General features: G+C 38.6%; 1 protein-coding gene across 17 annotated transcripts in view; it reads right to left on the bottom strand.

Moving 5' to 3' along the window:
- CFAP54 (cilia and flagella associated protein 54) overlaps positions 1 to 22606 on the bottom strand; it is a 372233-nt gene that overhangs the window by 246698 nt on the left and 102929 nt on the right. For all 17 annotated transcript variants that reach the window (XR_011380202.1, XR_007919544.2, XR_007919541.2 and 14 more), the window contains 5 exons: positions 21487 to 21623; positions 19145 to 19292; positions 16662 to 16817; positions 12767 to 12889; positions 1360 to 1488 (listed from right to left, as the gene is read on the bottom strand). Coding sequence is in view for 11 of the 17 variants with exons in the window: in XM_051845787.2 (XP_051701747.2) it covers positions 1360 to 1488; positions 12767 to 12889; positions 16662 to 16817; positions 19145 to 19292; positions 21487 to 21623 (693 nt within the window). In the remaining 6 variants the exon portion in view is untranslated. The remainder of the gene's footprint in view (positions 1 to 1359; positions 1489 to 12766; positions 12890 to 16661; positions 16818 to 19144; positions 19293 to 21486; positions 21624 to 22606) is intronic.

Below are 22606 nucleotides of genomic sequence, written 5' to 3'. Positions count from 1 at the left end.
TCTAATGATTGCCGACTCCTATACATTAACAGGTCCTACAGCTTTAGTCAGAAGGGAGTATCACAGCCTATAGCTAAGCCAGAGGTTCCAAGGAAAGAGGCGGAAGACCCTACACCACAACCATGTGAAGGAGGAGACAGCGTCCTGACTCAAGACCCGGCTGATAGACTCTGAAAGTAAACACCTGGTGAAAAAAAAAAAACTCAGTGCCTCCACCTTAATCAAAACTCCCTCCAGACAAAGCCGGCTCCCTCTCCTCAAAATGTATTATTGATTAAAAAAAAAAGCCATCCAGTAGAGCAGAGGTGATTTTGAAACATTTTTGGAAACACACACACACACACACACACACACACACACTTACTTGGAAACAACATAGACTAGAGATACAAGTAGGGCTACTCTATCTGAAACAAGGTTGATGGCGAGAGTCTTTTCTCACCCAAGCCACCGAAGGGGCTTCAGGTAATTCCCATGCTACCTCAGAAACAGATACACTAAGTGACGTTTCAGAAATGGATCCACAAAAACATTTAACTGCAGAGTTTCGAGAAAATGCCATAAAGCATAAGCTCTTCTATAAACCACACTTGGGGGGCAGGTACTGAAACTTAGTCTCAAAAATTACCAGTTTCATGAAGAAGAGGATTTAAGGGTCACCATGAGTTTCAGAAATGTACTTGGAGCATAAGGTGAAAAGCTCTGACATGCATTTACTGCATTCGATAACTCACTCAGAACAATAAAGTCTTAGATTCAGAAGCGACTTTAGAGGGCTTATACCCCAGTGTCTCGTCTGGGGTGTAAGTTCTCAGTCATCCCCTAACTGACGCTCAGTATGGGTGATAAAGTCTATTCAGTATGCTAGCACAGATCGCTGTTCATGTTCTTGATCATAATTCAAAAAAAGCAGCCTTCTTTACCACATTACCTTTCTTCTATGTAAATGTGACAAATTAAAAACTGATCAACTTGCAACACCTAAAAGACCCAACTAAATATGTGTTTAAAAATGAGAAATGGATAGGCATTCAGCCTAGTGTTCAAGACACCGGTTAAGGCTCTTGCATCCTGTGTCGGAGGACTTGGGCTCCTGACTCCAGCTTCCTGCTAATGCAGACAATGGAAGGCAGCAATGATGCCTCAAGTGACTGGGTTCCTAACATTCACACTGGAGAGCTAGACTGAATTCCTGGCTCCTGGCTTCAGCTCCAACACAGACTCAGCAGTGGCAGGCATTTGAAGAGTGAACCAGCAAATGAGAGCTCTCTCGCTCTCTCTCACAGGCTCTCACGCTCTCTTTCTGTATCTCCATCAAATTTAAAAAAAAAAAAATTAATGAGAAACAAAAACAATTACCTCCTCTGGTGTTTCGTCTTGCTCACTATTACCAAATAGAGATTTGCACTCTGATGTGATATCCAACATCTTTTTTCCATAATTTATAATCGTCACTGCCAGGTCATATTCCTTCCATGAGCGGAGAATCTAATTTAAAAATATTTATTAATTATTTCTATTGGTCATTCTTGCTGTTCTTAAGTGTACTGCACCATCTTCCAGAAATTCAAAAGTCCTATAAGGGTTTAAGGCCTAAGAACACCGCTGTTTTTGTTAAGGCAACTGGAAGTTTGCCTCCAGATATTTCTCTAGAATTCAAAATACACTGGGGCCAGCGCTGAGGCATAGCACGTTCAGCTGCCCCACCTGCAGCACCAGCATCCCTTATCTGAGCACTGGTTCTATTCCCAGCTGTTCCACTTCCAATCTAGCTGCCTGCTCACGTGCCTGGAAAAGCAACAGAAGACGACCCAAGTACTGAGACCTCTGCTATCCACGTGGGAGACCCAGATAGAGTTCCAGGCTCCTGGCTTCAGTCTGGCCCAGCCCTGGCTGTTGTAGCCATTTGAGGAGTGAACCAGTGAATGAATATCTCTTTGTTTCACCCTCCCTCTCTGTCACTCTGCCTTTCAAATGAACAAATCTTTAAAATACATATGTATTCCACTATTTTAAACAAAGATTTAATAAATCATAAGAAACAGTAATGCATTCCTCATATCTCTGACCCAGATAGCCATTATGTCTTTTGGCACAGGAAGTTAACTATTTAGAAGACATTTCCATTCAAAAAATCCATATTGAAACAAAGTCAGTCTTAGAGTTCCCATCACCATCAACTCCTATCTTGAGTGCCTTTCAAAAAATGGCACAATTACTGATATCACAATGTCTTAGAGAGCATTTAGATCAGTCAGTGATTTATAGGACATTCTGGGAGAGAACTGGACTAGATACTAGATATATGCTTTCCTTGGCAGATTCTCTGTGAACCCCAGGGGCAGCACTCATCGTAATCATATGGAGGAAAGGGTCCATTCCACTGCTCTCATTCCTATCCCCTTTTGGTATCTGGTACTCTTTGGCCAGCTCCAGTCTGGTGCTTAGCTACCTCTCTAGAGTAATCTTGCACTTATCTTCTTGTACATTAATCTTACAAAATATTAAGCCAAGTATACTCTGACACTCATCATTGTGTTTCTAGCCTTTGCATGGCTAGGTCATTTCCCAGAACAGTTTTTCCTACCTTATTATATAGCTTCCCCTTGTCATTAAATCTTGGTTCTAGCATCAGCCCCAGGAAAGCTCCCTGCCAGCAACCTGATGTGTACGCATTCTGCGGTTGTGGAGGAACAAAGGAGGCGGACATCTCCCTCACGATCCCCATAGGGTGATTAGGAGTAGAAATGTTGGTATGGATTCATGATACAAGGGCACTTCAAAAAGTTCATAGAAAAAAGACATGAAAACATGAACTTTTTTTATACTAAATATTTTTCATGAACTTTTTGAGGACCATTCTTTTATTCTGTTGAGTAAATTAGTATTTAGGTAAAACTGTCCCTTCCTATACAGGAATGGGATATATGAAGTGGCTGGAAAGTAGGGAGTGTTTGCTCAGACCTTGTGAGACCTACCTAATGCTGAGAACTGGAAATATTCCTGTAGCTCCAGGACAATGGTGCTGGACCAATGCTGACTATAGAACATAATGTAAGAAGGAAAATAGTGGGGTGGGGACAAATGTTTGACCTGGCAGTTACGACACCACTTGGGACATCCGCATCTCATACTGGAGGGCCTATGTTGGAGTCCCAGTTTTGCTACTCTTTTCAACTTCCTGCTAATGCTGACCCTGAGGGGCAACAGGCACCAACTCAAGTACTTGGGTCTCTTCCATCCATGTGGGAGATGCCAATGGAGTTCTTAGCTCCAGCTTTAGCCTGACTCAGCCCTACCCTATTGGGGGCATTTAGGGAGTGAACCAGCAGATAGGGGTGTCCTCCCCATCACTTCCTCTGCTTCTCTCTCTCAAATAAATGAACATTTTTTAGTTAAAAAGTAGTACAGAGTTAGATTTTGAAAAGCTTAGGTCACAAATTGTTTCAAATGGCCAGCAAAACAGCCCAATTTCTTTGTAGAATTTACTTTACAGGGAGCAAATTTTGTTATTAGAAAACAGAAACAAGCAAATGTTTGCTCATTTGCTCCAGTATTCTGGGACTTGAGGCCAGGCTGCAGGAAGCTTTTAGAAAGACAATTCTCTAAAAAGGAAAGAATGATCCAACATGAGAAGTGGGATGCGCAGCAGACTCATAGAATGGCAGATGTCCTAAACAGCACCCTGGCCTAAGAATCAGCCCTTAAGTCATTCAGATCTGGCTGAAGAGCCCATGAGAGTATGGCAGGCATGTAAAGCCAAGACACTCTGGAAAAAAAAAAAAATGACCTAAATGAAAGATCTCTGTGAGTGAGATCCCTTTCTCTGAAGGGAGGAGAGAACTTCCACTTTGACTATGGCCTTATCTAAATAAGATTGGAGTTGGTGAACTCAAAAGGCTTCCATAGCCTTGGCAGCTCATGACAAGAGTCTTGGGTGATTACTGACTTCACAACTAAGAGTGTCAATTATTAAATCAACAACAGGAGTCACTGTGCACCTACTCCCCATGTAGGATCTCTGTCCTTAATGTGTTGTACTATGCGAATTAATGGTAAAACTACTACTCAAACTACTCTATACTTTGTGCTTCTGTGTGGGTGCAGTCTGTTGAAATCTTTACTTAGTATATACTAAGTTGATCTTTGTATATAAAGATAATTGAAAATGAATCTTGATGAAGAATGGGATGGGAGAGGGAGTGGGAGGATGGAATGGTTGTGGGTGGGAGGGAGGTTACTGGGAGAAAAGCCGCTATAATCCTAAAGTTGTACTTTGGAAATTTATATTTATTAAATAAAATTGAAAAAAAAAGAAAGACAATTCTCAGCTTATCAATTTGGTACAAAACTAGTTCAAACATCAAACTCCTGACATTAACATATTCCTTTTTAAAATGCTCAGAACACATTTGTGATCATTTCTACAGTGACAGAACTTGAATTTCAATGATTCCTCAAGTTAGAGCAGAAGGGAACAGGATCATGACCAGCAAGTCAAGAAATGGACAGAGCCAGTCCCAATGTTGCAGGGTACTAGAGGAGGTCCACAAACAGCTATAGGAGGTTGTGGGTGAACCCCTTCCATAGCTGGTTATAAACCCCATCTATTACACATCGGCTCCATTTCCCCATCTTTTATAGTGTTTCTCCCAAACCTCCCACTTCTCTAAATCTCTGAAACCTACTCAATCTCTACCTTCTCACCGCCAGCAAGTGACCTTGCTTCCTCTCCGCAGATGAAATGTAGGAGTGAATGCATTTGTGAATGTCCCATTCACAAACCTACCTATATATTCTCCTGTAACCAAGACCATTCCTCCCTCCTGCTCCAGCCTAAACCCTTCCTCATGTGCTGGGATATTATAGTGCCTCAGCAATCCTCCTCTATTTTTCATTCCTCCTCTTCTATGCCCTGTTTTACTCTCCTCACTCCTCCCCGTTAATATTCACGTATTTTGGAAATACATGGAAAAACAGAACTTTTTTTTTTTTTTTGGTTGGTTGGTTGGTTTTTAGGAGAAGTTGCCATTAGCAAATTTCAAGTAACAAGTTGCCTTGGAACAGAGTGCCTTTGTTCTGGAAGTTAAAAATAAGAGTCAGAATAAGAGAGGAAATAAGAAGGCAGGCAGGAGTGTGGGTGGGAGGGCAGGCACTGGGGGAAGAATCACTGTGATCCCAAAGTTGTAATTGTGAAATGTATGAAGTTTGTAACTGTAAAGCAGTATAGTTACGCATATATTCCTATGTACCTACTTCTAAGGGTACAGCTTAAAAACATGCCATGGGAGCCCAAATCTCCTTAAGCTGGTGGTAAAAATAACATTCTAAGTGTTATAGAGATCATATGGATATGATTGTTAAAATGATCATATAGATAGGATCAAGTGTTAAAAGCATCATATAAATAGGATAAGTGTTTGGTAATAATAATAGAATTAAAAAGTAGTGAATGCTCTAACATGGGGAGCAAACTCATAGAATGACAATCACTCTGAACTCAGAATCAACCCTTAAAGCATTCTGGTTTGGCTGAAAAGCCCAGACACTGTGGCAAAAAAAAAAAAAAAAAAAAAAAAAAAATGATCTACATGAACGACCTCTGTGAGTGAGACCCCAGTGGAAAGAACTGGTCATCAGAGAAGGATGTACTTTCCTCTGAAGGGAGGAGAGAGCTTCTACTTTTCCTATGGCCTTGTTGAAACACTGAAGGAGTTTATGGATCCAAAAAGCTTCCATTGTCTAGGCAGCTTATGTCAAGAGCCTTGGGTGATCACTGACATCACACATAAGAGTGTTAATTGTTAAATAAGCAACAATAGTCACTATGCACTAACTTTCCATGCAGGACCTCTGTCCTCAAAGAGCTGTATTATGAGACTTAATAATAAAACTTGTTCTCAAAGAATTATGTCATTCTAGTATATTAAGAGGAGGATATTCTCACGTCACATAAATTATAGTTATGCCTAAGTGCTCACAAAAGATGTACCATTCTTTGGTTCTTCTTTAAAGATAATTAAGTTTCAAAAAAAAAAAAAAAAAGCAAAATTACCATTGAGATGCAACGGCTTTGAACAGCCCTTATCTAGAGTGTTGAGGAACAGCTTTAGTTCTCTTTTTTTTTTTATGTTTTTTGCTTTCAGTGGTTTTTGTTTTAGTTTTGGTTTGCTTTTTTTCTTTTTCTTTTCCTCCCTCATACCAAGTGCTGAATTCTTTACCTAGAATAGAGTTAATCTCTGTGTATGAAGTTTAATGAAAATAGACCTTAATAATAAACAAGACTGGGAACAGGAGAAGAAAGAGGAGGAGAGGTGGGGGTGCGGGTACAGTGGGAAGAATTGTTATGTTCCTGAAGTTGTATTCATGAAATATATGCAAATAAGAAAAAGAAAGAAAGAAAGAATGCAATAGCCCCTGTTATTTATTTAAACTCAGTAATTGGTTAAAGTGAGTAGCTATCTCTGGTGTGCTGGAAGAAGAAGGTAACCTGGCCTCCCCTAATTTGAGAAAGACACCCCTTCCCTGGAAATATTCACTGATAGAAGAATCTACAGAAAGATAAGCAAATGAACATATTCTACAGAAAAGTAGATAAGCTTTGGGCCTAGCATGGAACTAACTAATGTGTTATGACTGTAGCACTGGAAAGGGAAAACGATGTGTTAGATTGTGTGGGACTCCTGCTTTGAACTGTTGCACATGGGAAGATTAATAGAGCTAATAGCAACAGAAAGGTTCCCAAAGTTGGGGAGGGGTTAGGAATAACAGAATACCTTTGAATCAATCAAGCTCTCTGCTTGTCTTGTTTTAGAAACAGAATTGGCCCTTGGACTAAGTGTGCCAAGGGCTCTTCCTGGACTCTCTATTCTATTCCACAGAACTATTTGCCCATTACTCTCCTCATTTTTTATTAAAGTGGCATGGTAAATATTCACATCTATGAGAATTTTTTAATTATTCTAATCCATTCCAGAGACTCTCTACCAGAATTCTGATTAGAACCACACTAGACCTAAATATTATTTTAGGGTGGATCTATGACAGTGAGTCTTCCTATTCAGGAATGTGATATGACTGCCATGGTCTCAGATGTTATTTGGTGACCTTCACTAAGATTTCATAGGTTTTTTAATTTAGGTTCTTTAACATTTTGTTAAGTTTAAGATATTGTGGATTACAGGTAGCATGTTTTACCCTCCCCTTTCCTGACTACTGCTAGTATTAAAAAAACCCTGTTAGAGGCCGGCACTGCGGCTCACTAGGCTAACCCTCCGCCTCGTGGCGCCGGCACACCGGGTTCTAGTCCCGGTCAGGGCGCCGGATTCTGTCCCGGTTGCCCCTCTTCCAGGCCAGCTCTCTGCTGTGGCCAGGGAGTGCAGTGGAGGATGGCCCAGGTGCTTGGGCCCTGCACCCCATGGGAGACCAGGAGAAGCACCTGGCTCCTGCCATCGATCGGATCAGCGCGGTGCGCCAGCCACGGCAGCCATTGGAGGGTTAACCAATGGCAAAAGGAAGCCCTTTCTCTCTGTCTCTCTCTCACTGTCCACTCTGCCTGTCAAAAAAAAAAAAAATACCCTGTTAGTTTGTGGCTTACACATAATTACCTTATATATTATATTTATAGTTATAGCAATTTTTTACTAAATTTTCTTGGAGTTATGAGACCTCTACAATTACAGATATATTACTATTTTCTGGAACTATAAAATTACTTACCATCCTTAAGTATGGCTTCAGAAAGAACCTCTAAAAATATTGAGTTTCATTGCTAAGAGTCAGCATCTCTTTCCTGTGCCTAATTTTTTAATGAAATGGCTTCAGAAACCTGGCATTTAATAAAATATCTGCTGCAAAATTGTGATGCTTATCACTATTCGGTAGCTTAGTTCCATTCCTGACTTACCAGAGCTCTTACTAGGAAAGGCTGCTAAGTGCTGCCAAATGCCAGTGCAGTATTTTTCACACAATCTTATTGTTTTGTTCCTTTAAATTTGCTGTTGTAAGAAATTTAAGTTTTATTTCCATTCAGACCTGATCTTTAATGCTTGACAACGAGACTGTCCTAAGGCCAGCAGCTGAACAGACAGCACCCTGAAGCAGAGGAGATGAGCTGAGGGAATGGAGCTGAAGAACACCACACAATGCTTCTCTACCCCGATTCATGTTTTGGGCCCTGAATTGTACTTTTTCTTAATATGAAAATTGACATTCTTCCTTTATTTTTATTTGCATTTCCCAAGCGTCATTGTCTATCCATTTATTGTTCAACTGTTGTTACTTTGTTTTAGGAGTGTTCCTTGACATAATATACTTTTGAACCTTTTGAGGTGACTTTTTAGTCACATTGGGCATCTGTTTTCTGAGTTCACTCACACACAGTGAAGTGATTAATATACTTAACTGTGTTCTTTCCATCTTAAATAAGATCTTTTTTTCCTTCTGCTTACTTTTGCTGAATCAGCCATTTTTCCTCATTTTTTCCTGTTTTCTTGTTTCCTCTCTCATTCCTCCTTGTCATTTTTTCTTCCCATCAATTTCAAAATTCTACTATCCTTTAAAGACCTGTTCATGGTTACATATTCCCGAGTCATTTATATATATGATATTATATAATTATTATATATAATTATATATTTTATTTATACAACATACATTTTTTATTTCTTTGGTTTTCCATGAACTTTTTGAACTCACTTTACATATTTTAAAACCTAACACCATACATCTACAATCTCTCTCCCACCTGAAACAAAACAGAATCTTTACTTTTAGGTTAGTAATAAGTTTTTCTTTCAAGGATGACTTCTCTCTTTCAAGAATTTCTATTTAGCATTTATATTAGAAATGCCTAGTCACGTCATTGTTATTATCTATCTAATTTTAATAATACGCATATTCCAAGATTCATTGCTCCCATTATTCCTCTCCTTTTTGTCTTTCCCTATCTTGGGATTTTTGTTCTGAATCAATTGTCATTTGATGGAGTATTTCCTCAAGTGTTTTCCTTAGATAAGTACAAGGGCAGAATACTATGTAAATGCCTGCACTTTTTGAAAATGTTTATTTTGCCCTGACAAATGAATTATATCTTCCCTGGATTATTAATTTTTGAAACACAGTCTTTCTCCCTCAAGATTCTACAAGTGTTGTTCCAGCATTTTAACTTCTAGTGTTGCTGATAAAAAGTTTGATACAAATTCTCTTTCCATTGCAAATTACCTGTTCTTGAATTGCAAAACTTTATGATTTGTCCTCATCCTTTGACTTCAGGAATTTCACCAACATCTATCTCCACATGCATTCTTCCTTAACCCTCCCTGGGACTCAGGGAGCATATTACTTCTTTTGTTTCTTTTTCTACCACCCAGACTCATTTTATTTTCATGTTACAACTTCTGGATCTGCCTTCTGAATTTATTTACCATTTCTGGGTGATTCTGCTCTGTACTGTGAGCTTTTTCTTGAAATTCTATATTTGACTCAAGAAATGCCATAAACATAATATTAATTTGTTTGATTTTTTCACTTAAAAATCAAATTTTTTCAGTTACAGGAGGATTTCTGTTTTCTGGTTTTGCTTTAATTGTCTGTTGGGTTAGTTGGTTTTGGGATCATCAGACTGAATGTCCTTGAAAGTTTTGTCTTTTTTCTTTTCTTTTCCAACTCATCTCTGGGGTTTTCCAACACAGTAAGAGGAAATAATGCAACTATTTTGGTAGTTGACTCACTCTCTCTCCCTTAGGGTATTGAATCCCCTTCAACGAGTTATTTTTACTTCCTGCTAGTGACTTATGTTCCCCCAGAATCAACACAGGCCTGATCAGAGAGGTCTCTCCAACAATGGTGATCTGGTGAGTGGCAGAAGGAATAGTATCCACTTTTGAAGTCAAGCCATGAACAGTCAACAAATAATGACTTCTTCACAATGGTAAAGGGGAGAAACCTCTCCATTACCAGACCTTCATAAAAGCAAGCTTATATCCTAACTCAAGAGATGGATCAAATCAGGTATGCAGTAGCCTTCCAGACTCCTGGCCAAGGCAAAAGAGCCTGGTGAGAACTACATGATACAGCAAACAGATGCAGCCCTCCATTATGAGATTCACTGGATTGTGTCAACTAAACCCTTTGAGGAAACACACAACATTGGCCTTTGAGTCATGCAATAAGGATCACTGAGTCTACTTCTGCGCTTCTGATCTCTTGGTTCTTTATGGTTTCTAAGATGAATGAGGTCCCATATATGGCCATTTCTTCAGGTACATTGGCCTAAGATATCATTCCAGGCTTTATCAACTGGACTGCACAGTCCACTATAACACTCTGAAATAGGAATTTGCAAGAAGTCAGAGATGTGTACTGAAGCTGCTATCTACTCAGAATTCTTTTCCCTTTTTTACCTTAAATTGAGTAAAACAGTCTTCCGGAAAGCCTTGATCCACAAAATATTTTTCTAATAATTCTTCTCAAATATAAACTAAAATATGTTCAGTTAGCTGCTTCAATTGTTTTCATACATATTTGCAGAAAAAGCAAAAACACATATAGAAATATACTGATTCCATTTACAAACATTGCTAGGTATAACTATGGATAAATAGACCTCCTACAAGAACTCTCAAATCAACAGGTTGGGAATCCCTTGTACTATGTGAATAGCCTACGCCATTTAGACAAGGCAATGTAGCTGATAGCCATTGCTACATTTTACATGTGTTCCCTAAAGTTCATGTGTTGGAATCTCCAAATTCATAGGTTGATGTTATTTGGAGGTACAGCCTTCTCGAGGTAATGAGGATTGGATAAAGTCATGAGGCCAGGTCCCTCACGATGGTATTAGTTGGTTTCTAAAAAGAGAAGAGATAAGAGCTTACACATTCCCTCACTCTCAGCAGTTTACGCCCTCTGCCTTGTTAGGAAGGCAGCAAGGGAACCCTCACTAGATGCTGGCACTCAGACATCAAACTCTGTGGACCCAGAACAGTGAGAAGTAAATTTCACCACTCTGTGGTGTTCAGCCATGTATCTCTACTAAGAACATTTGCTCACATAATCCTTATGCCTTCTTCTTACAAAGCTGCTCCTACTCCATCTTAGATCTATTCCTCCTTTCATGCAAGGTTATCCCATCCAAAATAGGCCAAGTCCCAAGAATCTCTCTTGATTAACTGCTTTCTTTTTGCTTCAAACTTCATGGACTTATACTTTATATGTGTGTTTGCTTTATATCCTCCACTAAACCGTGAGTTCTATGAGACAGTGTTGTGCTGCTGCAGTTGCTCTTGTTGTTCTCATTGTTTAATGAACTTTAATGCCCATAGACAGGGTATCGACTCTCCAGTTTGGTTCAGGATGCAACAAACTTTGTCTCACATTCAATCAATTCACAAATTATTTTACCTGTTTGTTCTCAGCAGGTATTTGAGTTTTCAACTCTTGCTCAAACATAGCTAAGACTCTTCTTCAAGGAGACGGTTTCCCAGATTTTCCACCCTCAGTGATCTTTATGCATCCCTGCCTACATCAGTACCACCCATTCATCACCCAAGCTAGAAATCTGGATGTCATCTATGACTCATTCTTCTTCTCCAACAGCTATTATGAGCTTCTTTCTAATTATTTATCAAGTGCCCAACATGGTACCTAATCCAGAAAGGTATTCAATAAATATTTGTTGAATGAAGGAGTGAAATAAAAAAGAAAATCCAGTTTATATTCTGAGCACACTTTTTTTTTTTTTTTTTTTTTTTTTTTTTTGGACAGGCAGAGTTAGACAGTGAGAGAGAGAGAGACAGAGAGAAAGGTCTTCCTTCTGTTGGTTCACCCCCCAGTGGCCGCTGCAGCTGGTGCGCTGCAGCCAGCGCACCGCGCTGATCCGATGGCAGGAACCAGGTGCTTCTCCTGGTCTCCCATGGGGTGCAGGGCCCAAGCACTTGGGCCATCCTCCACTGCACTCCCGGGCCACAGCAGAGAGCTGGACTGGAAGAGGGGCAACCGGGACAGAATCCGGCGCCCCGACCGGGACTAGAACCCGGGGTGCTGGCGCCGCAGGCGGAGGATTAGCCTATTGAGCCGCGGCTCCGGCCTGACCACACATTTGCCTTCTTCTGCTAGATACATCACTTTTGATGGGTACAGTCTGAACTTATCTCTATAGTTTGTCCTCCGTTGAATTCAGGAACCTACACAGCGATGTCAGAATCAGCCTTAGACTCTGCCTACTCTGCCCTTTCCCTGAGATCTAATACCATTTTTAATATTCTGATTTCATGATATTATCACACTTCTCTTTGGGAGACAGACTCTTAAATCATAACTCAGCTGTTTGGTCATAACTTCTAAGCCTCACTACTAGAACTCAACTCCTGGGAAGATACTTCTGGCAGGTCTGCCTGCAGAGTCCAGTAAGATCACAACCTGATGTGATGACACACAGGCTGGCCCCAGTATAATAAATATGTAACTAATGCTTTAGATTTTTGTAACTAATATGCATGACCATACAAAATATCTATAAAACATACAAATGGTGTTTCACTAACATTAAGTGTTAGTTTTGTGAAGCACTACAATTTCATCAAAAAGTCCAAAAATGGATTATTATTCTGCAGTGTTCCAGTTTTACATTTGTTTTTGTTCTAAATATGCTTTTGGGGTGCTATTTTTAAATGTGTTCTAATTATGGTGGCTAAAACTAGTCTTGCTTTCTAAATCAATATTGTTTCTAAATTTCATGACATTAAGCAAAGAATGAGATAAATACCTTTGTTATATAGAAGATACAACAAGCTATCATGTGCTGTACACTTTCAAAACTCAAAAGATGTTTCTTCGAGTGACCAATATTTGGTAGTCCTTGCAAAACCAACATACACTTTATCAAGATCTAAAAAACAGAAGCACAATGATTTTTGTTTTAAAATTATTTTTGTTTTAGTCAAATGATGTGTTAACCATAAAATTTTTTGTTATCAATAATTATTGATAAATTGCTTATTATATATAAACAATGTATCCTGGGATAAAATTGATATATTCAATTTTCAGATGTATCTTTCACTTAAAGAAATTTAAAAATTATTGAATAGGATAAAAGAAATATATTAAACATGTATGTAAAGAACTACAAAAGAAAGAACATTTTTGACAATATCATAAAAGATACAGGTAGAGAGTTCCATGTATACAAGAAACTATCACATCCAGGCTTAAGCGGTCCCTGAAAAACTATATGAAGGATTATGTGGTATATTAAATATTATATAGTGACTCTCATACTTTAAATAATAGTTTCCCATAAAAATAAAATGACAGGGGCCAGTGCTGTGGCATAGTAGGCTAAGCCTTAGCCTGTGGCATCTGAATGCCATATGTGTGCTGGTTTGTGTCCAAGCCACTCCTCTTCCAATCCAGCTCGCTGCTATGGCCTGGGAAAGCAGTAGAATATGGCCCAAGTGTTTGGACTCCTGCACCCATGTGGGAGACCTAGATGAAGCTCCAGGCTCCTGGCTTTGGATGGTCCCAGTTCCAGCTGTTGTGGCCATTGTGGGAGTGAACCAGCAGATGGAAGACCTTTCTCTCTGTCTCTCCTTCCCTCTCTCTGTCTAGAATTCTACCTTTTGAATAAATAAATAAAATCTTAAAAAATAAAATGACAGGCAGGCACTGGACAAAGCAGTTAAGACACCACTTGGAACACATGTATCCTATACTGAAGCATGTGGTTTGAGTTTGCTTTCCTCTGCTTCTGATCCAGCTTCCTGCTAATGTGCACCCCGACAGGGTTCACCCTGACAGTAGTTCAAATACTTGGGTGCCTGCCACCCACTTGGTAGACTCAGATTGAGTTCCAGGATCCTGGCTTCAGTCTAGCCCAGCCACAGTTGTTGCAGGCAGTTGGGTAGTGAATCAGAGGGTAGAAAACCTCTCTTTCTGTCTGTCTGTCTATTTGTCTCTCTCCACCTTCCAAATAAATGAAAAGTTCATTAATTAAACCAAATATTTATATCACATGAAATAAACAAATATTGGTGATTATTTTCTACTTTCCTTGCTTCCGACCATATGACTCTAAATTTGATCAAGAGTTAGAAAATTAAGTTTAGTTTTCAGTACTGTTGCATGGTTCTGAGCAATATTACTGTCAGAAAAAATACAGTTCAAATTGTAGCAATCTATTCACCATTCATATTATCCCAAAGGAAAAATTAATATTTGCATGTTAGTTCTTTTGAGGCATGTTAATTGCTTCAAGCTACCATTCTAACATTACCACTATTACAGTACTCAGATAAATATTTTTTAAAACTTTTTAAAGATCAACTTCCACTATCCCAAATCATGTTAACAGCCTAGTTATTTTCTTAAAGCTCATATTATCATATACATATATATAAATACACAAGTCTAAGACAAAAGGAATATCACTATTTTATAAAATGGGATTTATACACACTTTTCTGAACTTTGCTTTTCCCCTTCAACTGTCTTGTGAAAATTCCCCCCAAGTCTATAGGCATAGTTCTGATTCATTACTTCTTTTTCTTTTTTTTTTTTTTTTTTTTTTTTTTTTTTTTTTTTTTTTTTTTGACAGATAGAGTTAGACTGTGAGAGAGAGACAGAGACAAAGGTCTTCCTTCCGTTGGTTCACCCCCTATATGGCTGCTATGGCCGGCGAGCCGCGCCACGCCACGCTGATCCAAAGCCAGGAGCCAGGTGCTTCTCCTGGTCTCCCATGGGGTGCAGGGCCCAAGCACTTGGGCCATCCTCCACTGTACTCCCGGGCCACAGCAGAGAGCTGGACTGGAAGAGGAGCAACCGGGACAGAATCCGGCACCCATATGGGATGCCGGCACCGCAGGCGGAGGATTAGCCTAGTGAGCCACGGCACCAGGGCCCTGATTCATTACTTCTAATGGCTGCATAATATTATTTTGTATGGCTCAATCATAATTCATTCAACCATTTCTAGTACATCTTAATTCACAGTTTTACACTTGTTTTATTTTCTGGCAGTACTATTTCATCTCTTTATCTCCAGCTTATTTGAAACCATCAAGAAAACCAGGGTAAACACTGAGGCAAACAGCTTTAAGATGACAACCAGTAAAAGTGAGGCACTGTCCTCCAGGACCCAGTATGCTCTTTAAATCAGTAAGCATTATATGGCTTTGTGTCCCCAGCAGGTGGAACACAAAGATCCAAAAACCAAGGAGCAGAAAAAGAAATAGCATTTTGCTAACTGGTGATTTTGTTCTTTTGGATAAATTACTAATAAAAGATTGCTATGACAGGTAAATGTATTTTTAATTTTATTAAAATCTTATTCTGTGGGATAAATTATTAGGAGATTGATTATTGTCAGATATATTTGTTTTTAATACTATTTAAAATTAGATTTACTTTAATTAAAATTAAGATTGCTTTAACAAAATCCAAAAGCATTTAAGAATTCACATTTCTCCCATCAATGTAGGACAATGCCTTTGTCTTACATTTTCACCAGCAATGGGAGTTGTAGATATTATCTTGTCACTTTTATGACTATTCCAAGTCTGTGCATTTTTTTATGTCTCTAGGTCACTTAGATTTGGTCTTCTATGAGGGCTTATCAATCTGCAAGGCTTTTGTGTTTTATATATATATAGAGAGAGAGTTATATATTGTATATAAGATATATATGTTATATATATTACACACACACACACACACACACACACTCTTTGTTGGCTTTGGAGAAATCCAAACCCATAAGCTCTCTATTATCTTTGTTATGGTCCCTTTTGTCCCATAGAGGTTTCTTGTTCTGAACGAGTTCTGCTTCTTCCAAATCCCAAATCCTCTTGGCATTTTTTTTCCTAAAATATTTTGTTTTATTTTATGTTTAAGTCCTAAATATTTACATGTAAGTCCTTAATGCAACTGAACTTTTTGGATATGCACGAATAGGGATCAAACTACTTTTTTTCAGACAAATATCTAGGTGTTTCACCATTTATTTCCCAGTAAATGGAAATACCACCTCAGCCAGTGAGTTTGGAAAAGGACCTCAAGACTCAGATGAAATCACAGCCCTGACCAACACTCAGATTTCTGTCTGATAAGATCCTAAATCCAAGACCCATAGAAACCATGAGACAGTGAATAGGTATTTTTTTGAAGTCACTAAATTTACAGCAATTTGTTAGGAAGCATATTAGATAACTAATATAATCCCTCAGCCAGGTCTTACCTACCATTTTTTCATGAACTGTAATTCCTCCAGTACCAAGACATCAAATATTTTTTCTTGGGTCATTGATATTTTTCCCCTTTTGACAGCTTTAACAAAATACTTTGAATATATACTATAATTTCTAACATTCTATGAACATAAAATTGAATTAACCTTAAAAACCCAGAAAAGTATATTGTCAGTATTTAAGAATGGACAGCAACAGGGCTGAATATGGTCAAAGAAGCATATTTTATATCCTTACTTACATTTGCCTAGACATAATTTTTAAATATTTTTCAGTTAATTCTTAAAATTTCATAATGCTTATTCTTGACCTACTTATACTTTACAAAAGATACATTGCTTTTCTTTTCCAAAAGGAATCTTTGAGTTATCTTTGCTCAAAAAAAAATCTTCATGGAACCATGGGGATTATCCTTACCTGTACAACAGGTACCAACACAATATTGTGATAGATTATAGGAGCAAGGAGGCCATAACATTGAGTCACAGATTGAAGGGTGTAACTGGAATCATTTAGGAAGGTGCTAATTTCCAAGGCCACTAATATTCTCTCACATTCAATCACTCTAGCCATCTGTAAAGACATGAATTGTTACTCAAATTGGACCCCCGCTGCTAATTTACTCATTTTTAAGGACAAAAAAAGAGTAGGAAATATATCCTTGTGGCTTCAGAACAACATGAATGTTAGTCTGAAGAAAATCTAAATTCAGAAACAACTCTAACTAAACTTCAGACTTTTTTGTAAAATAATACAAGTATACTAATAACAAAAGAGGAACTAATCTTTTTTTATTGGTAAGGTAAAATCTTGGCTACATTTTAATTTTAGAAAAAATCCCAGTCACTCCTCTTCCAGTCCAGCTCTCTGCTGTGGCCCAGGAAGGCAGTGGAGGATGGCCCAGGTGCTTGGACCCCTGCACCCACATAGGAGACCAGGAGGAAGCACCTGGCTACTGGCTTTGGATCAGCATAGCTCCAGCCATGGCAGCCATTTGGGGGGTGAACCAACAGAAGGAAGACCTTTCTCTCTATCTCTCTCTCACTGTCTAACTCTATCTGTCAAAAAAAAAAAAGATGACTGGGACAAAATATCCCATGTTGGGTGTGCTTATGTTCCAGTCTGGCTCCTGACTCCTGGCTTCCACCTGCCCCAGCCTCAGACAATTATGGTCATATAGGGAGTGAACCAGCAGAGGGAAGGTCTCTGTGGCTCAGACAATCAGATATTCTGTCCATCTCAGATTATCTCTCAAATAAATTAACTAATTTTTTAAAAATGAATAGTAGTCTAGAATTCTGGAATTCCTTAGAGTACTTGAAAGTTATTTTTATTTTCAGACTGGAAAAGAAGAAACTGGATGCAGCATGACAGAAAAGGCTGACAGTTGTGTGCGTTTGTGTTTGCTATGACGATGGATTTGTCTTGTGCCAAGGGTCATTTGTTTCTCTCTTCTATTTTTCCCCAAACTGGCATGATCTCATATAACAATTTACCAGTTAATTAACTAGTTAATTAACAGATGGCTAGAAAAATGCAACTATAAAATAAAAGGATGGGTAAAGCCTCCATATCTAGGGTGCATAAAAAAGCTAAGAGAATAAAGGAAAGCAAATTTCAAACTGAAATAAAAGAATAATGTAGGATCATTACTAACATAAGTATATGGGGAAGGGAGCAGGCATTCTGGTGCAGTGAGCTAAGATGTAGCCTACAACACAGGCATCCCATATCAGAACAACGATTTGAGTCCTGCTTGCTCCACTTCAGATCCAGCTCCCTGCTAATGAGCCTGAGAAAGTGGCAGATAATAATTCAAGTGTTTTGGCCTATGCCACGCACATGAGAGACATGTACTGAGGTCAAGGCTTCTGGCTCCAGCCTGAAACAGCCCCAGCCATTGTGGCCTTTTGGAGAGTGAACCAGCAAATAGGAGATCTCTCAATGTCACTCTACCTTTCAAATATATAAATAAATCTTTTTTAAAAAATAAGAGTATTATGGAATTGCAGAAATACATAGAAAGGACCCTGAGAAACCATCAGTAGTAGATAGGTTAAATTACTGCCTCCAGGGGCCGGCGCCGTGGCTCACTTGGTTAATCCTCCACCTGCGGCACTGGCATCCCATATGAGCGCCTGGTTCTAGTCCCGGTTTCTCCTCTTCCAGTCCAACTCTCTGCTGTGGCCCAGGAGGGCAGTGGAGGATGGCCCAGGTGCTTGGGCCCTGCACCCGCATGGGAGACCAGGAAGAAGCACCTGGCTCCTGGCTTTGGATCGGCGTAGCCCCGGCCATGGCAGCCATTTGGGGGGTGAACCAACAGAAGGAAGACCTTTCTCTCTGTCTCTCACTGAATGTCTAACTCTGTCAAATAAATTAAAAAAAAAATTGCCTCTAAACAGGAATGCAATATTGTAATGAAAAATAATGTAAAAGATTAATGTATACAGTGTGAAAATATTTCCATATATTATAAAGTATATTAAAAAGGCAAGCTGTAAAGCAAGTTGACTGTGGCCTCATTTTAGACAATAATAATAATAATAGCATATTTGTCTATGTATTTTTTAATTAGAAAAATCATATGAAAATGAATTTGTAGTACTCTTAGAGGTAAAGTATTACAAAGGATTTTGCTTTTGACATCATACAGGTTTGGATGTCTGAAATATATGTGACTTGTAAACAGGGAGAAAAAAATAAATTGGAAAGAAGAGAAAAAAAGAATAACTTCAGCCTGTGAAACTTTTATAGAATTTCAAATAAAGCAGTATAGTCATATAATGGCCTCTCAGTCCATGTATAGACAGGATAAGCAATCCCAAAAGAACATGACCTTGAAACATCAAGAAGCAAATATAGTAAAACTGACATGTTTTTAGTCACTTTAATTCACTTACTTGTTGAGAAGGGAAAATCTCATTGCCTTTAATATTATCACAGAAAATATTTTCTTCTTTAATTTTAATGTCACTTGTCACAAAAATATTTCTCAGAAAAAGGTACAAGAGAATTGAAGAATTTTCCGCCAAAACACCTGAATGCAACCTGAAGAAAGAAATAAATGATGTCACAGATAGAAATACAAAATGATTTAGCATGTAAACTTGTCTTTTAGATTGATTATGCTCAGTAACTGCAATGATCCAAGATGTCAAAAAAAATAAATGTGTGGAGCAGCTATGCTTGTACAGCTGTTTAAGGACTATCCTTAACAAAGTTCATAACTAAGAAAATTAAACTACTGAAATATTATGTCGTGGATATATAAAAATAACTCATGGCAAAGTTCTCATATATAAAGATCTTTTGTTTCAATATAATGAAATAACTGTAGATGTTCAAAAGGTTGGGAAATAGCCCTAATATTTCAATTAATGAAATTTCTGAAAATGAGGGTCATTTGTAGCAAATTCAGACAAGGAAAGAGAGAAAAAACGAGGGAGAGAGAACAAGAGAGGGAAAGACTAACTGACTTGATAATTCCTGGATTATTTCTAATTATCGTTTCTTTTTTTTTTTTTTTTTTGACAGAGTTAGACAGTGAGAGAGAGACAGAGAAAGGTCTTCCTTCCGTTGGTACACCCCCCAAATGGCCACTACAGCCTAAGCTGCGCCGATCTGAAGCCAAGAGCCAGGTGCTTCCTCCTGGTCTCCCATGCGGGTGCAGGGCCCAAGCACCTGGGCCATCCTCCACTGCCCTCCTGGGCCACAGCAGAGAGCTGGACTAGAAGAGGAGCAATCAGGACTAGAACCCGGCACTCATATGTGATGCCGGTGCTGCAGGCGGAGGATTGACCAACTAAGCCACGGCACCAGCCCCTGATTATCTTTTCTAAACTGCAATCAACAGAGCCAGACATTGGCAAAGCTATGAAACCTTCAATCTTCTTTCATTTTTTCCAGTATTGCCTTTCCTGCCCTTAATCTTAGTTGGTGACAAACTCCCTCCTAAGCTTCAGGTCCATCTTCTCTGGAAAAGCAAACCTGGAAAACCAAGCTCAAAATGTCTCCAATCAAATTATATTCCTCAAAAATTTGTTCAATCTCTCATATCTCCTTGTAAATGCAAAGGACTTCTCAATCAGTTAACATTAAAAATCTCAATCATCTTTCACTTCTTTATTTAAGATTTTACTTATTTGAAAGGCAGAGAGAGAGAGAGATCTCTTCCATCTGCGGTTCACTCCTCAAATGGCCTTCATGGCTGGAGCTGGTCCAAAGCTCCCACCTGAGTGGCAGAAGACCAAGTACTTGGGCCATCCTCCACTGCTTTCCCAAGTTCATCAGCAGGGAGCTGGATTGGAAGCAGGGAAGCAGGGCTCAAACTGGCACTCCAGGATGGGATGCCAGTATTGTACATGGCAGCTTAGCTCACTGTGCCACAATGCCTGACCACCCCTTCTCTTTTATCCTCACAGTTATATAAAATCTAACTCATCTCCTTCCAAAGTACATTTCAAATCCTTCTCCCATAGCACCTAGCATCCTTGTACATGGAAAATATCATCTATACTTGTTTAATCGAATGGAATTATACTTTTAATGTGTAATTAAGCGAACATAATATAAATAAGCCTTATCAATGCCTTGCTTCCACCAACATTTGCATTTTTAAGCACACTGTCTTTGAGGAATGAAGAGTTTTGCTTCCTATTAAAGGAATTCAAGCATTAACAAACAAGTGAGGGAGATTCTTGTTTCCGAACTTGTTGAGACAGCCTGAGTGCTCATTTCTGGGGATGTTCTTAAACTCTGTCCCTTCAAGGGAAAATGACTGTTGAGGCAAAAGATGGCCTATGGCTTACAATGGCTTTTCAGTCTGTTTGCAGTTGCTGATGACCTAACTCTGCAAGCCTCTTCCAGAAAAGGAAAACCCTTCCTATTCTAACGGTCTACCCATCAGACCCTAACTTTAACCTCAACCTGAGCTTCCTCTACCACAAAAGTCCTCTGTGCACATTTGTGTTTTCTGGCACAACTAATATTACTTTTAATTATAATTTAGCACTTTCACTCCAAAACCTTCATCCATATGCATAACCACTTTTCTTATATTCTAGCATAGAGGCTTCTAACAAGAACCCAAGATCTTTGAATATATACCCTTATTACAGTTCTCACTAGAAACAATCTTACATAGACTGCCTTAACATGAAAAGTAAAAACATTCTAGGCTTCACATTCAACCTCAATATTCTGAGCAAGCAAATTAATATTTTAAGATAATAGTTCTAATTACCTTCTCTGGTTAACAGTCATTATACTGCTTAAGCAAACAACGGACTGTTCATCCTGAGGTGGGGAAGCAACAAAGAAATCCCAAACTGGTGAGAAAACTCTCTTAGCCAAGTCGTAGTTACCAACCTGATAGGCAACCTGCAACCAAAAGCACGTTAACTTATTTTTACTTATGATATGTTATATCTTCAGCAAATGTTTCAATAAAGTCCTATCACATGCTGATTTCCTTTAGAGTTATTTATATTTGCTGTTCTGTCCAACATACCATAGTAAGGGAATGACGGCCACTGGCAAGGGAGACAGACACATTTTGAAATCTCTTTTATTTCTAAATTGCATGGAAATTTGAAACTCTGTAAGGATGTTTCAAATCCTCATAAGCAAAACAAAGATCACATCTGAGCCAAATTAATTTCATTTTCATCTAACTCGGCAGTGCACTCCATTTATTATAGATACTGTTATAATGAACAATCTGTTCCAAGAGAAACAATCAGATTTCCCAAACCCAATATATGAAATACACTTTATTCTTTTCTGGTTCTGACTGACACTTTCAGAGCTTTTATGCAACAAAGGGTTCACAGCTGAAAAGAGTAAAGAATAAAACACACACTTTCCAAGAAGCCATGATTTGTTTTAACAAATTTAACATTAGGAAAGATCAGTTATTTCATTGGTGAGGGCTAGAAGTTCCAAAGGAAAAAAAAAAAATCATTGACGTCTATTTTTTTGGTTGAATATACTTCTTCTAAGATGGTTCTAAAAATCATTCTATTTAAGTATATGTAGAACAATTCAAAATCTCACCAAATGAGCTGTGTGCTGTTTTGAATCCTTTATGGAAGCAGGTAGGGGATAAAGAAAAATTAATTCACCAAACTAAATATGTAAATGACTATTTTCCACTGAAGGGAATAAATAACTTACAGAGCCAGAACTGTTCAAATCTGCCAAATGGGTACCCATAATCAACCGACTAGTGAGCTTTTATGCAGTGTCTACATGGTGCCAAGCACTAGAGGGGTAGATTCTACTTTTTTTTTCCCCACAGCCAGACCAAATTTTTTCAAAGAAAATAAACTCACAGAGGTCAACCAGCTGCCATCATGCTCACA

The sequence above is a fragment of the Oryctolagus cuniculus genome, chromosome 11 (genome assembly GCF_964237555.1).
Source record: "Oryctolagus cuniculus chromosome 11, mOryCun1.1, whole genome shotgun sequence".
Classification (NCBI taxonomy): domain Eukaryota; kingdom Metazoa; phylum Chordata; class Mammalia; order Lagomorpha; family Leporidae; genus Oryctolagus; species Oryctolagus cuniculus.
This window is presented reverse-complemented; position numbering and strand designations above follow the sequence as displayed.